Source organism: Talpa europaea (genome assembly GCF_964194135.1).
Source record: "Talpa europaea genome assembly, chromosome: 10".
NCBI lineage: Eukaryota > Metazoa > Chordata > Mammalia > Eulipotyphla > Talpidae > Talpa > Talpa europaea.
This window is the reverse complement of record NC_140077.1, coordinates 74,760,296-74,775,074: the sequence shown is the minus strand read 5'-3', so window position 1 is coordinate 74,775,074 and position 14,779 is coordinate 74,760,296. Positions and strand designations below refer to the sequence as shown.

Genomic DNA, 14,779 nt, shown 5'->3' with positions numbered 1-14,779 from the left:
GATTCACGCCCCAGACCCCTCCGAAAAGCTCAACATTTTCCAGCTTTTCACACCCAGAATCACTTCCTTTGTTTAGAGGAGGGGGTAGGGAGGAGACGGAGGGCGAGGAGGGAGGGGCCCGAGGGTGCCGCCCCCGCCCCCTCCCGGTGTGCGGAACCGGGTTGTCACTCAGCTCCCGCGCCGGGGGCGACCGAGAGCCGGCGCCCGAGGCGCGCCCCAGTCAGCTGCCCTCGCGTGGACCCGACAGGCTGGTCCCGCACCGTCCTGGCATCCCCAGGCGAGCAACTGCCGCAGGCGTCGAGCGCGCCCCGGGCTCGGCAGGTCCATCCCGGTGGCGAGGCGCGCTGCCCGCTTTGGTGACCTTGGGTAAGTCTGTCCCCCGTTCGCCCGCGGCTCCCCGGTGAGGCTGCGAGAGAGGGCTGACGGCAGCGGCGAGAATGCCTCCCCGGGACAGGCGGTGGGTGAGGGTCCGCGGCCGGCTGGAGCGGGACGGGGCGCCGCGGGGGAGCGGGCGCCTGCAGCGGCGCAGGTGGGTGGGCGCAGGGCAAGGGTGCGCGCACGCTGGGGAGGAGGAGCCGCGCCCCGGCCTGCGGTGCGGGGTCAGCCCCCCAAGACCCGGGTCTGGCCGCCCAGTCCCAGGTGCGAAACAGGGCGCTACCTCTTTAAAAGCGTCCGGGGCAGAGCCTCCGCCGCACCATGTGATTGCTTGAAAGGCCGGGCTGGGAGCGCTGCGGCGGGAGCCGGGAGGACCATGAGCTGCCGCGCGGTGCCCAGCGCCCAGCCCTGCCCGGCGCAGCCCCCGAGCTCTGGGCGGCACCAGGTGCTCCGAACTTTGGGCCTCTCCTCTGGGACCCCCCGGCAGCCAGCAGGCAGGATGGTGAGCTCCCTGCATCCTGTTCTGTGGGCATGGGTGGGCAGAGGCAGGTGTGGGGGACCCCTGTGGGGTGTGTGTGTGTGCTGGGAGCTGCCTCACACCTGATAAAAAAGCCAGCGGAGGAGCCAGAGCTGCTATTTTAAGTTACTGAATGGAACCTCTGGGGATAAGGGGAGGGGACAGAGATTAGGCAGAGGAAGGGCTGGGCTACCCTGCCAGCCCAGGCGGGCACTACTTGTGCCAAGTGGCGCACAGCTCCAAAAGGCAGCGGGACTTCCAGAGCTTCCCCGGGCTCCCCTGCTCCAGACAGTCCTCCCCACCCCAGGCTTCCGTGACCACAGGTGCCTGCCTCGTGCCCCTTGGTGCTTGTCTGCTGATGTGCCCAGCCTGTGCCAGTCATGCCGCCCTCCATCACGGCCTTCCAGGCCGCCTACATTGGCATCGAGGTGCTCATTGCCCTGGTCTCCGTGCCTGGGAACGTGCTGGTGATCTGGGCAGTGAAGGTGAACCAGGCACTTCGGGATGCCACCTTCTGCTTCATCGTGTCGCTGGCGGTGGCTGATGTGGCAGTGGGCGCTCTGGTCATCCCCCTCGCCATCCTCATCAACATTGGGCCTCAGACCTACTTCTACACCTGCCTCATGGTTGCCTGCCCCGTCCTGATCCTCACCCAGAGCTCCATCCTGGCCCTACTGGCAATTGCTGTGGACCGATACCTCCGTGTCAAGATCCCGCTCCGGTGAGTCCAGAGCTCCCCAAAGTACCACTACACCCGGTGCTGGGTGGCTGGAGGGCCACCTGGAGAGGGTAATAGGTGGAGACTAAGACCAATCTAAGTCAGATGGTCTCTGGGCCACGTGCCCCAGTCCTCGCTCTGTGGCCCTCTGCTCTGCAGTGCCAGGCTGAGCTGCAGTTGAGTGGAGAGGGGTGTCTGTCTGGCTAGAGGAATGTGAACCTGGCAGTGCCCTGGACCTGAGATCTGAAGCTGCCACGGTTCTCACCTCACTGCCAGGGCCCTGAGGATGCTTGTCTGGCTGGGGAGGGGCTTTTGATGTGCCACTGAGATTGTCACAGTGAGCACTGGGTGGGAGTGGAGCCACCAGTCCCAGGGAAGTGGAGGGGGCAGAACAGATTGCTATGGAGGGGTGAGGGTGAGCTGGGGGTGGCACACCAGGAGCAGGAAGACTTCTCCCCAGACCCAACAAGCTTCCTGAAGACACTCCTCAGCTCTCCTATTCCTGAATGGTGCTAGCCAACTCCACCCTCCAGGGCTGTCCTATTGAACCCACATATCTGATATCTCTGCCCAGCTCCCACTTATGGGATCTATTGCAGGATCCAGGAGGGAGGGAGAAAGGCAGGCGCCTGTTCTTAATGTTCCTTCTCTGTTGCAAAACTGAGAATGTGTCTCTGCTGATCACACAGAGGCGCTTACATTGAATTGAGACAGCACTGGGGTGGTGGCCTGATGGTGGCAGTCCTCACTTGGGGGTCCAGTCCATCTTGGGGCTTCTTGTCTGGGCCTGCCAGGCCATAATCTCATCACCAGGCAGTGCCTGGACCACTAAGTGTCAGCGAATGCCTGGGCACACTGCCAGGACCAGCCCTGCCTGGACTCTCTTGTGAGGGGGCTTGTCCGCTCTTTCAATTTTGTCTTCAATGGATTCCCTTTCTCCTGGGGAGCTCTGACCATCTCTGGCACCTGCCATCCCCAGAGTAGCTTCCATATCTGGGACATGGGGCCTCTGGCCTCCCTTGGCATCTTGCCTAGGCAGGCCTAAGCACCCATGTTTCTCCTGCTTGCATTACATTTGTGCATGTTTAACTTCTCAGAGCTCACTTGAATGCACCATTTTTTCCTATTCTCACTATGATCTTGTAAGAGAGGTGGAGGAGGAGCTGGTAAAGGGGGACGAAACTAAGACTCTGAGGGTCTCCTGAAGCTGGCCGGATGCGGAGCCCTCCCTGATCTCCCTGGTCCCAGCACCAGCCGCCAGATTCTGCCCTGCCTACCTCACTCATAACCTCCAGGTTTCCCAGGGAAGGCGGGCCAGAGACTGCAGCCCCTGGGGAGAAAGGAAGGCAGGATAGCATCTGCTGCCACGGGCAGGTGAAGCTGGTCTCAAACCATTAGAGTGGGCTGGGCCCTGGGTGCGACCTGATGACAGTATTGTCACATTAGGAAACTCCCACAGCCCTGTAGCTGTTGGAAGGACGTTTAAGAAATTTTGTTGGCTGAGTGGGTGCCAAGGAGGCCCAAGGCCTGGGCCTGATGTGACAGAGGTCGCAAGCTGTAGAATGCGCTGTCCTCACTCCGATGGGTTGGGGAGGGCTGCGCTGGCAGGAACTGCAAGCTAGAGCCTGCTGGAGGCAGCTCCTTTGGCTCCTGGCTCAGCCTCCAGGAGCTGGGGGATCCTGAGTACCTGTCTTTGGGGGTGTCACTGAAGCAGGGGCATGCATAGAGGCCAAGAAGACAGGCCTGGATTCAAATCCTTGCCATGAATTTCCAACTGTGTGGCCTTGGGAAAGTCACTTTTTAATGTCAAAGCAACTTTATTATAGTCACTAAACGCCTTTAATCTTAAGCTTCAATTTCCTCGTCCATGAAAGGGGACTCTACCTGGGATGACTGGAGAATATAATAAACTCCTACACAGAAAGCACTTAGTGCTGTGTCTGACATGCTAGATGCGAACTGTAATTTATGTGTAGATTTATGTTTATAGTTTTATTAGCATTACTAACAAAGTGGACTGAATAGGCAAGCTGGGCCCCCACCCCCCCACTCAGGCTCTTATAAAGCAATATATATATGCCCACACGCGTGCACACCCTCTCCAGGGAGGTGTCAAGCTCTGTTAAGTTATATCCGTATTTGTTTGTTCTCCCTGGAAGATTGTTGGTGGAAGGGCAGCAATCTGGCAGTGACCACATTTTTGTCTATTTCTGCAAATTCTCCAGAATGCCTAGCACGGTGTCTGGCACAGAACAGACACTCAGTAAATGCGGACTGAATTGATGAGTTTCCAGAATTGGGGTGGTGGAGCCTCAGGCAGGCCTTCCAGATGTCTTACCTCTAACCTTCTTACTGTGGACTCAACCTTTTTGGAATTCTGTCTCGGAACCTGCCTCACCCACTCAGGCCTGACTGGGCCTGGAGTACCCACCCACCCACGAGAGGTCCCTATGCAGAGCTGGAGAAAGGCTGCTGGAGCCTAACTCCCGCCGCCTAGATTCCAGAGCTTGGCCAAGGTGAAGGGCTCCTCCCCTAATGCAGCCCTGGGCCCCAGAGCATAATACTAAGTGCTGGGGAGACATGCGTGGGGCATCCTGGTGAGATCCTGGTGAGGGGTGGCTGGACCCCTCATTAAGCCAGGGACAGTTCGGTCAGCTAACCACAGGCCAGATTTCCTTTCACAGGTTCACATCGTGTAGTGCGATCCAGTTTCAGGAAAAAAAAAGTACAAACTGTTGATTCATCAATAACCAGTGGTTATTTACATGCATTTGCATGCTGTTTGCATAGCACCCCACACGATTGCTCATCAATGCCCAGTCCTCCTCAGCTACTCGGTTCTCTAGCACTCATCCCACCAACCCCTTACCTAAGATTCTTGGAAGAACTCGGTGGCAGCTTGGTGGCCTACTGTAGGAGGCCAGGTGTGGGGGGAGTGCCAGTGGGGGCTTCCTGACCAAAGCCCCCTGTGGGCAGACCTGCGCTGCTGGGCTTCCGGAATTAGAAAGACCTGAGTCTCAACCTCGCTGTCGCTAAATACCTGTGCAATCTTGTATATATTATTCAACCTCTCTGAGCCTTCCCCTCCCACATCTGTAAATGGAGGGGCAGAAGCGCGGTCTCTGAGGTTGCCTTCAGCTCTCTCCATGTTCCTCCTTATCGCCACTCCAGCCTGTGCTGTGCTGAGGTCCTGGGAAGGCTGTGTCCTGTGGTGTTTAGCTCCCAGGGACTGAGAGCTCGGCACAGTGCTGGCTTCTGTGTGCTTTACCTCATTTAATGCGCATAGTAGAGGGCATTTTTATCCCCATTCTCTTGACAGGTCTATAGAAAACTGAGATTTGAGTAGTTCGGTAACTTGCCCAGACTGACATCTTGTCAGGACCTGAAGCTGGACTTGAAGCCAGGCTTTGACAGGTGCCCTTAGCTAGGGGGCCATGCGCCTCTTGAGTCAGCCTCCCAAAGCTGCAGGATTCGGGGAGGAGTTTCCCCGAGGCTGGCAGTGGGTGATTTTCTTCCCCTCATCTTTGCAGTGGCCTGTGCATGCACCTGTTCAGCCCATGCTCATCGTCCCCTTCACACCAGTGGGCAATTGAGCCCCGGCAGCCCTGCCTCTGTCCGTGTCCCAGCTGAGTTGCTGACTGTAGGCACAGCAGGGAGTAGGGGGGGTGGGCAGCATGCCGGACCAGAGCGCATGAAAAGAAATCTGGGAGATGAGGGCATGTTTGCTGTTAGGCATCCATTTAGCCAGCGCCCCCCCACCCCTCCTTTCACCTCCCCTTCCCTCCCCACTCCCCACCCCCAGCCATCCCCCCCCCCTCCCAGCCTAGGCTTCTCTAGACAACTAAGTGTCTCTCGCTTGCACTCCAGCAGGCAGGCGACCATCTGTGGCCATTGAGCCTCAGGACAATTGCTTTCTGGTCATGTTTTCTGCTTTGAGGAGAGGTAGGCCATCTCCAGATCCTCTCAGGGCGGATTAGTCACAGGCCCTGAGTGTCTGGGAGGAGTGCAAAGCAATGGAGCCCGAGGGCCAGCTCCCTGCACTGCAGCAGGGAGACCAGGCCCAGGTGCTCCGGCCCTTCAGCCACAAGCTTCTCCTCCTCTCAGTCCTGCTCTCCAGCCTCTGAAGTAAAAGAAGGGGCCAGACGAGCTCTTAGCCATCACCCCTCTTTAAAGAATAGAATAGAGAAATGGGTTCCTTGAGAAAATTAATAGTGGGCTTAGAGGGACAAAGCAAAGGGTGGGTGTTGCTTTTGATGGAAAAGATGGGACAACCTTTAGGGGGTTATGCTAAAGAGTGCTCAGTGAGGGGGTGTGGGCTTTGATGGAAAGTGATCAGGATCCCTTGCAGGGTGCAAGTGCCCCAGCTGGCATGGAAAGGCTTCCAGGAAGCTTCCACACGTGGTCAGTGCAACTTGCCCAGGTGTTGTTGGTGCTGCCTGGAAGCTAGGGAATGGCCAGGAAGCCTTCTGGAAAAGCCTCCCACCCCAGAATCATGGGTAGAGCTCTGGAGGCAATGTCTGATATTTGATATTTATTTCTGAGCACGAAAGGAATCCATGTTTATTGTTAAAAAATTGGAGAACTATAGAAAGGAATGAAGATGATAAAATCACCAGTCATTCTCCCACCTACAGACGACGTTAACACTTTGGTGTTCCAGAAAATTTTCCCACATATGCACATAGAGAAATATAGATGTATTATTTTTAAATGGTTGAGAGTGTCGATGGTTTAATATCTTTTTTATATGCCTAGTGTTCTACTAGAAGCATTTCCCCGCAACAACAATTATTTTGTAAGGAATTTCATGATGGTGCAATATTAGATTGTCTGTTTACTCCTCTTTACATCTCAGATAAATCAGCCAAAAATCTCTGGACCAGTTTCATTCCCTCTCATAGGTACTCAGGTTGATCAACTTCTTCCCCGTCATTCATGGTCCACTTTTTTTTCTGGCTAGGTTAGTGCCAGAAGGGTCAGGCCCACATCAGCTTACACACACACACACAAAGGCGTGCACACACGCACCCCCATGGCTGTCACAGAGCAGGTATGCTGCAAACATTTTTGAACAAGTGAATATCATTTGTTCTCATTCTTCGGACTTATTATTATTATTATCACCAATAACACCACAATAATATCCATAAATTCACCTTGTTTTTCAGATCACAGCCTAACCTAGAATGCTGGCTTTTGCCTCCAGGCAAATAGGACAGCTTCTATCTGTAAGGATTTTCTTACGAGATTAATATTTCTCAACTCTCTTTTCTGCAATGCTCCTGCTCTTCCTGCCCAATTTCATTGGAATTGGAAATCCCCTGGGGTGCAGCTGGTATTCTTCTGCCCATTTGCTCTTCTGGGCAAGGGAGGGCAGACTGTCTGGGTCCCAAGTCTAGTCCTTCCTGCTCAGTGTTGATTCCCTGTGGCCTGGGCACCAGCCTCTTTGCCTTTTGGTGAGGAGAACAGCACTCAGAGTGGAAGACTTGGAGAGCAGTGCGTCCTGGTTGGCTCCCCTTGTAAGCTGGGCACAGCAGGACACACAGCAACTTGGGCTGCAAAGATCACCTCTTCAGTCTTGGCCTCCTTAACTCCAGCCCAGAGGAGGCCTCCAGCTGCTGTGGAGGAAAGAAAAAACTGGTGACTGGAGTGGGATGGGAGAGGCAGGGAGTGTCAAGGTGCAGGGGAAGTTTCTCTACCCCGTCTGGGTCTTCTAAGTCTGGACGGATGAACAAATTAACATCAGACGGTTTACTCAGAGAATAGGCCAAGATTTAATGACACACGTATGGAGAGTTTACACGGTTATGAATGCTAAAGAATGAAGATGCAGGCCAGGGGTCTTTATCCTGCATTTAGGGGTCTGGGGACTCAAAGAGGGGGAGGGACTTCACATGAAACACAAGAGAGGTGCCTTCATCCTTACCCCGAGAGTAAAGATGGGATTCATAGATAGAGAGGACGTGTTCACTGATAAACCTACAACTGGGTGAGACACCCCCAACTACACTCTTCTAGGCCATAAGAGGGAAAGTAGTGATTGCATCTCCGATTAGGAAAAGGCCGAAGCTTAGGATGTGATGCTCTTGCCTGATTAGGCAAGGGCAGAAGCTCCCAGGATTTCATTGCTCTTAGCTCCAAATACTCTGAGTGCCAGAATGGGGTGGCTTGAGGAGACCAGTTCTGAGAATCTTGGGGTGTTCTGATTCAGTTACCTTTAGGAGGTTGGTGGGTGGGCCTTGGCATTCATATTCCCTTGGAAATAATGGCTTAGTGGTGGGTGGAGAGAAGGGGGCAGCTGGTAAGGGGCTTCTCTGACTTAGAAGAAGAGATGGGGTGCCTTTTCCTGTTTGGGTCCTCACCCTGCAAGTTTTTTCCTTAGTTAGACTAGAGGTAAGCGTTTAGGGAGCTGGTTACATCTATTTATCTTGTCAATGTATTTTGAGCATCTGTTATATACCAGGCGCTGCTTGGGACTGGGGATACAGAGATGGGTAGGCTGGCCTGTGAGATTATGGATTCTTACTGACCAGCGTGGCTGAGAATAAACTCCCTACTTGCATTTTTTTATACACATTTTTTCTCCATTTTATCTTTTAAAACTCAGTAGTTATTTATTTATTTATTTTAATGGATGGATCTTTTTTTTTTTTTTTAAAGATTTATTTATTTATTTATACAAGCACTGGGTACAGTCAGAAGCGCGGGAGGGTGAGAGAATTCACCAGAGCCAGAGCAGGGAACAGAACAGGCAGAGTGACGAAATACACTGTTGAGGGGAGCAGCGGGTGGCAGGAGAGGTCTGCGCACCATGTGGGACCCTCTCCCGGCAGCCAGGGATCGAACTGGCGCTGCAGAGCTTCGCAACCCAGTGCTCAACTGCTGCGCCACCGGGGAGGCCCCTTACTTGCATATTTTTAGAAAAGATTTATTTATTTATGCATACAAGAACTGGGGTACAGGCCAGAGGTGTGGGGGTGGTGGTGGCAGAGTGGGGAACAGAGTGGGGAACAGAATAGGCAAACTGACTGAAATACACTGCTGAGGGAAGCAGCGGGCGAGCCAGGAGAGATCTGCTGCGCCATGTGGGTAGCTCCTTGGCCAGGGATCAAACTCGTGCTGCAGTGACTGTGGACAGCTTCATAGGTTGCATCTTAACCCCTTGTGCCACCAGGGATGCCCCCTACTTGCATTTGATGGAAGTAGGGGTGGTGGGAGAATGGCACCTGGCATCCTAGCCCTTGAGCTGGGCAGTTGGACAGTGCTCCACATTCCTTCTCTGGGGGAGACCTTTCCATTGTCACCTGCCCCCAGAATTTCTTTGGTCTTTGGGAGAGGAGGGAACTGGTCATCCTGGCTTGTTTCTGCATGGGGCCCTGAGGTAGATGGATTGTTAAGGATACTTGGTGTTCATCCCTGACAAAGCAAAGATCCTGTAGAGCCTATGGGCTAATGGGCTAGAAGACAGATGCTAAATAGTAAATGCAATAGCTAATATGAGTTAGAAAGTAAAATGAACTTTTTAGAAAAGGGAGGAAAAGGGCAGGGTACATGAGATTGGGGGTGCCAGAGTGGGATGGGGAGAAAAGGTTGCATTTTTAAATGGGGTGATCAGTATGACTTCCTTGAGAAGATGCCATTTGAGCAAAACCTTGGAGGTGAGGAACTATGCCATACAGGTAATGGGAGAACATTCTACACAGAGAAAAGCCCCAGGGAAGGAATGTACCTAAAGTGTTGGGGCTGGCCAGAGGCCTATATGACTGGGATGGAGAGATAAAAGCAGAGAGCAGTTGGAGATGCCCCTGGGAAAATAAGGAACTAGTCAGCCCAGATAGGACTTGGAGGCCCCTGGAGAGACATTAGCATTTACTCTACAGAAAATGGGGAGCCATTGCAGGTTGTAGAGCAAAAGAATGGCATGATCTGACTTAGGTTTTAAAGACTTCCTCTAGCTGTTTCAGGAGGGTGGGGCAGGGACAAGGGGTGGGGGACTAGTTGGGAGCTATTGCAGTAACTCATGTGAGAGAGGAGGGAGATGGCTTGAATCAGAATAATAGCAGAAGAGGTGGCAACAAGTGGTAAATTCTGGGAGTGCATTTTCAAATTTTACCTTTATTTCCTTTTTATAGAGGTAAAATGTCCATATAGTTAGGCATGTTGGTCTTAAGCATATAGTGCAATAAATATACTTGGATATACTTGTATAGCCACCACCCAGTTCTATATTGGATCATCTCCAGCAGCCCAGAAGGCTCTCTTGTGTCCGTTCCAGTTATCAAAAACTCTGGCCTTTGTTCCCATAAATTGAATTTGCTTGTTTTGGAACTTTTACAAAGGGACTCAAGTAATACATTCTCTTTGCATCTGACTTGTGAAGTTTGCATGTGGCTTCATCCTGGCTGAGTAGAGAGTGTATCAAGGAGGAACAAGAGATTGTTTGTTGCAAATGCTGTGGATGGGGAGGTCAAGTGAAATGGAGATTTACTACAGGTTTTAGTAGAGCGACAGCAACGGGAACAGAAACCGATCGGAGAAGACTCGAGAGAACAGGCGTGGAATTGAAGGCAGCTGGCGTGGATTATTCTTTTGAGGAATTTTGTTGTGAGAAGAAAAAAAGAATGGGCAGTAGCTGTCAGGAGAAGCGGTAACTATGCATTTTGTTTTGTGTTGTTTTTTTTAAGGCGGGAGGGACCTTTGTATATTTATGTACTGAAGATAAGGCAGAGGGCAGCATTAGGGATGGAGCGGAGGAGGGAATCTCTGGAGGATGTCCTTTTTAGGAGGGTTGGGATCTAGGACATACACAGTAGGCTGTCTCTAGAGGACCATGGGGATATCGCAGAGGCAGGGTGTGGGTGTCGCTCCTGATAGGGGAAGTTCTCTGCAGAGCGTTTCAGTTTCTTGCTGAAGTGGAGAGCAAGGTCATCAGCTGAGTGGGAATATGCGAAAGGAGTTGGTCCAGTGAGTAGCGGGTATGAGGCATTCTCTAGGAAGCAGGAGAGGGGAGACTAGTGGTATTGGGGCATCAAGTGGGTGTGATGAGTTTGTTTATTTTTTTAAAGATTTATTTATTTATCCAAGAACCAGGGTACAGGCCAGCGGTATGGGAGAGTGAGAGGATTCACCAGAGACAGAGTGGGGAGCAGAACAGGCAGACTGACTGAAATACACTGCTGAGGGGAGCAGTGGGTGAGACAGAAGAGGTCTACTGCGCCAAGTGGATATCTCCACGGCTGGCCAGGATCGAACTCATGCTGTAGAGGCTGAGGACAGCTTTATAGCACTGTGCTCAACAGCCTGCACCACCAGGGAGGCCCTGGATGTAATGAGTTTGAAGCGAGACTAGGCCCATGGCGGTTTATTTCCAGCTGTGGACAGCTGCACGGGCAGGCACAGAGGAGGCAGGGCTCATTCCAGCATGAAGCACCAGTTTCTGGGCCAGACGTTCGGTTTCTTACATGATCGAGAGGTTCCTGCCCTCATGGATCTCAGAGATGAGCCATGAGGGGCTAGTATAAGAGAAATAAGCAGGTGCCTGTGGTAATGCCTGGAGAAGAATTCAAGGAGAAAGACACCTGAACCTTTTTGCCTTCTCCAAGCCCTGTGGCAGTGTCCAGAGAGATGCCAGAAGCCCAAGGACTTAGGCGGGTTCATAGGCCTTAAAGTTCACGGTCAAGAGTGTTTGTTTGTTCTAAGTGCACTGTGATGCCTCTGAGTGCTTTAAGCAGGGAAACACATAATTCAAATTACGTTTTTAAAGTGTTGAAAGTTCTTAATAAAATATTAACAAATCAAATCTAGTGGTATAGAAAAGGTACAATATATCACAGCCAAGTAGGGTTTATTCCATGTATACAAGGGTGCTTTACCATCTGGGAAAAATCAGCCCCTGTAATCCACATGGACATAAGAAAGTCGCCCTGCCTGCAGTCGGGGGGACTGGAGCAGGGTGACAGAAGACTTTATTTAGCAGGCATGGCGGCAGGCAGGCAGGGAGCCAAGGAGATGGTGGAGCTGGAGAGAACTGGAAAGATTTCAGGTGTGTTAGAGTTAAAACCAGCTGGTCATGGATTGGATGTGCCAAGTGGGAGAAGAGCTCCAGTGTGGCTGCCTGGGCTTATGACTAAGCTACAGGGCGGGTGCAGGAGCATTTCTGAGGTGTGATGGGGAGCATGTGGAGCGGAGAAATTGGGGGGGGGGGCATGCAATTCAGATGCCATTAGATACTGAAGTGGAGGTGATGGGATGGTAGGTCCACGAGGGGTCTCTTTCTTTCTTGTTCCCCAGCTCTTGAGCCTCCATGTAGTCCAGAGGACAGGCTCCCTGCCTGCCTCTCAGAGCTTCAAAGAAAGGGTCCCTGGAGCATGCAGCTGGCCACCGGCGCCACCAGCTGCTACCTCCACTGTCTCCCACCTGGCTTCTCAGGAGGCTGGACCACAGCAAGAAACTCCCTAAACTTCCAGAAGGAGACAGCAGAATTGGGGCTCCTTCCTGCCAGATTCCATTCAGAATGAGACACAGTGATTTCTGCTCCCTAAGTTGGCCCATCCTCAGTCACCTTGGAGTGGGTCCTGTCCTTCTACAGACACACCCCCACCCCTGGATCCCTCAGGGCCTGGCAGCATGAACTGTGGTAATCAACCGGCCAGTGGTTGTTCCTCACAGCAGGTTCCCCTTGCAGGCCTCTGGGGTGCTGAGCGCTGGCTTCAGCAGTAAAGGCATGCACTCAACAGGCCCAGCCCTTGATGGCAGCATGGGGGAGCCCCAAGGCTGCTGGGCATGCTGGGTGTCTGTCGCCTTGGCCTGCTTGGAGAAGCCATATCAAACCTCCCTTTGCCTCCTGAAGCTGAGAGCCCTTTGCAGTGCTATTGGCGGGGCTGGCAGGAGTGGGTGCTGAGAGCTACCAGAGGCCAAGGGGGCTCCATTTCTCAGTTCCCCCTGGAGGCAGAACTGAGACCTCAGCCTGGCCTCACTGGTCCTCTGTCCTGTCCGTCCATCATGGCAGCCGCTCTGCTCACACCCACCTGGCCGGAAGGGGAACACCCCAGCAGGCGGCCTGGGGATGGTCTGTTTTAAAAGCCCCTCTACCCTGAATATTTTTAATGATCCCCTTTTCAGAGAGGCCCGCTGTCCCCTCACTTGGAGGTACACAGTGGAAGGAAGGGTCAGAACTGTCTCCCAGCAGACAGCTGGAGCTAGAGCCTGTGGGAGCAGTCACCCACCCTTTCTCAGCCTCCATGACCTCTTCTGCAAAACAGGTTTCTTAACCTTCCTCCCAATTCTTATTGGAAAGCTCACAGATCAGGGCCCAGCAGGCACTCAGTGGATGGGCTTGTTACTGTTGTTTTTCTTTACCCCTTGACATTAAGAGGGTTCCTTGCTCCCCACCCCCACACCCCCTTTGCTCCACCCAATATGACTTTCCTGCACTGCAGGGGAAGGATATGCAGCCCCCCAGTCTGCCTTGTTGGTGATATTCTAGTACTTAGTACAAACTGGCTGGCACTTAGTAGGAGGCAGGGTCTTTGTCGGGGAAGGGAGGAGGAACACTCACATGGAGGAAGGAAACTCTGGTGGGGGAGATTGAGTAGCCAGATTAGGAGGAAGTCAGTCAAATATTTCATATTCACCCACAGAGGGCAGAGGCAGATCCTGGAGAGTAAAGGGTTGTTTCATTAAAACAGTCCCCAGAAATCAGAGGGTGAGGGGCTGGGACGCAGAGGGTGAAGAGCTCACCCATGCTTACCTGGGAAGTGTTCAGGGAGTGCCCATCTCTTGGGGCTCAGCTCCTCTGGCCCCCAAGCTGCTATTCCTATGAAGCGAGGATGTGAATGGCTCCTGCCCAGTCCTTCCCAACCGAGGCTTCCTCGAAGGGGAGAGCTGGCATCCAGCAGAAGCAAGGGCTCCCCTGGGGGCCAGCAGCTCCCTAAATCCTCTCTGGGGAGGAAACAGTCAGTGTGCTTGGGGACTCATTGGACCAGCAGACACATCTGCCATAGTGGTGGTGGCCCATGGTCCGCTGCAGGGAAAACACGCCTCCAACCCTCTTGTTCTGGCTCCCGGGGCCGCCTTGGGGAAGATGGCCCAGAGGCCTGGGAAGAGACACAGTTACCATTCAGGGCCTCTGCTTTGGGTCCCAGGGCCCGACAGTGTGGGAGTCAGCCAGCACACAAGGGAGGGAGGGGTGTGAAGGCATGATCCCTCCTCCCCATTGCCTTTATGTGACAAGGGGCCATCGTGTTCCAGGCTGTGGTGTAAATGGGGTACTCACATATGCACGTGTGTGTGTGTGTGTGTGTGTGTGTGTGTGTGAGTGAGTGAGTGAGAGAGAGAGAGAGAGAGAGAGAGAGAGAGAGAGAGAGAGAGTAGGGGGCTATTGGGAGTTATTGCTTTTATTTTTATTTTTACAAGTCAAAAATTAATGTGTTAGGCTTCCCAGACCTTTCATTCAGTTCTGCTTGCCTACCCTGCCCCCTCCTACTCCAGTCCTTCATTCTCCAAGGCCCAGGCCTGAGTTTGGACCAGGCCAATCTGTTTTCTGTTCCAGTTCCACCCAACCCGCATGCCCCACCCCCCACTATTAATCATCCTTGATGTAGGAACCCAGTTTACATGTTCAAGTCAATAAGTGTTTTCTGACAACACAAGTCCTGCCCTCAAGGGCACAGGCCCGCAGCCTCGTGTGGGTGGGGGGAGGACAATGTGACAAAGTACCAGCTGCCACGTAGTGGGAGGCCTGAGCAGGCCTGGCCCACACCCAGGCTCCCAGGGCCAAGGTCACTCTCTGAGCCTGGATGCTAAGCCCCACACCACCTTCTCTGTGCTTAAAACGCATTTTCCTGCCTCCCTTGCTAGTCGTGCCTAAACCTGTCTGGGCCTTGGAGTTTAAGAGAAGGATTAAAGAAGAAGATTTGACATCTAAGACCACATCTTAAGCACACACATAGACGCACACACTAGAAACTGTCTCCTCTTTTGTTTCATTCCTTCTCCTTCTTTAATGTTGCACTCTGATGACACCTCTTCTAGGAAGCCTTCCTTGATTTTCCTTCATGTTCCTTCAGCCCCTATGCTTCCCTTGAATACTTGTCAAGTTGCATGATGGTAATTCCCTCACTGGTCTCTGAACAATTTGAAGGTGGGGTCCAAGCCTGTTCATCTCTCTC

At 52.9% G+C, this 14,779-nt stretch overlaps 1 protein-coding gene across 1 annotated transcript in view; it reads left to right on the top strand.

Annotated features, from left to right (window-relative positions):
* Positions 1 to 1,174: 1,174 nt before the first annotated feature.
* The window catches only part of ADORA1 (adenosine A1 receptor), a gene marked incomplete at its 3' end in the record, with an annotated part of 31,858 nt that continues 18,253 nt past the window's right edge, over positions 1,175 to 14,779 (top strand). The window contains exon 1 of the mRNA XM_084245957.1: positions 1,175 to 1,613. Within this exon, the coding sequence (XP_084102083.1) occupies positions 1,273 to 1,613 (341 nt within the window). The 5' untranslated portion in view covers positions 1,175 to 1,272. The remainder of the gene's footprint in view (positions 1,614 to 14,779) is intronic.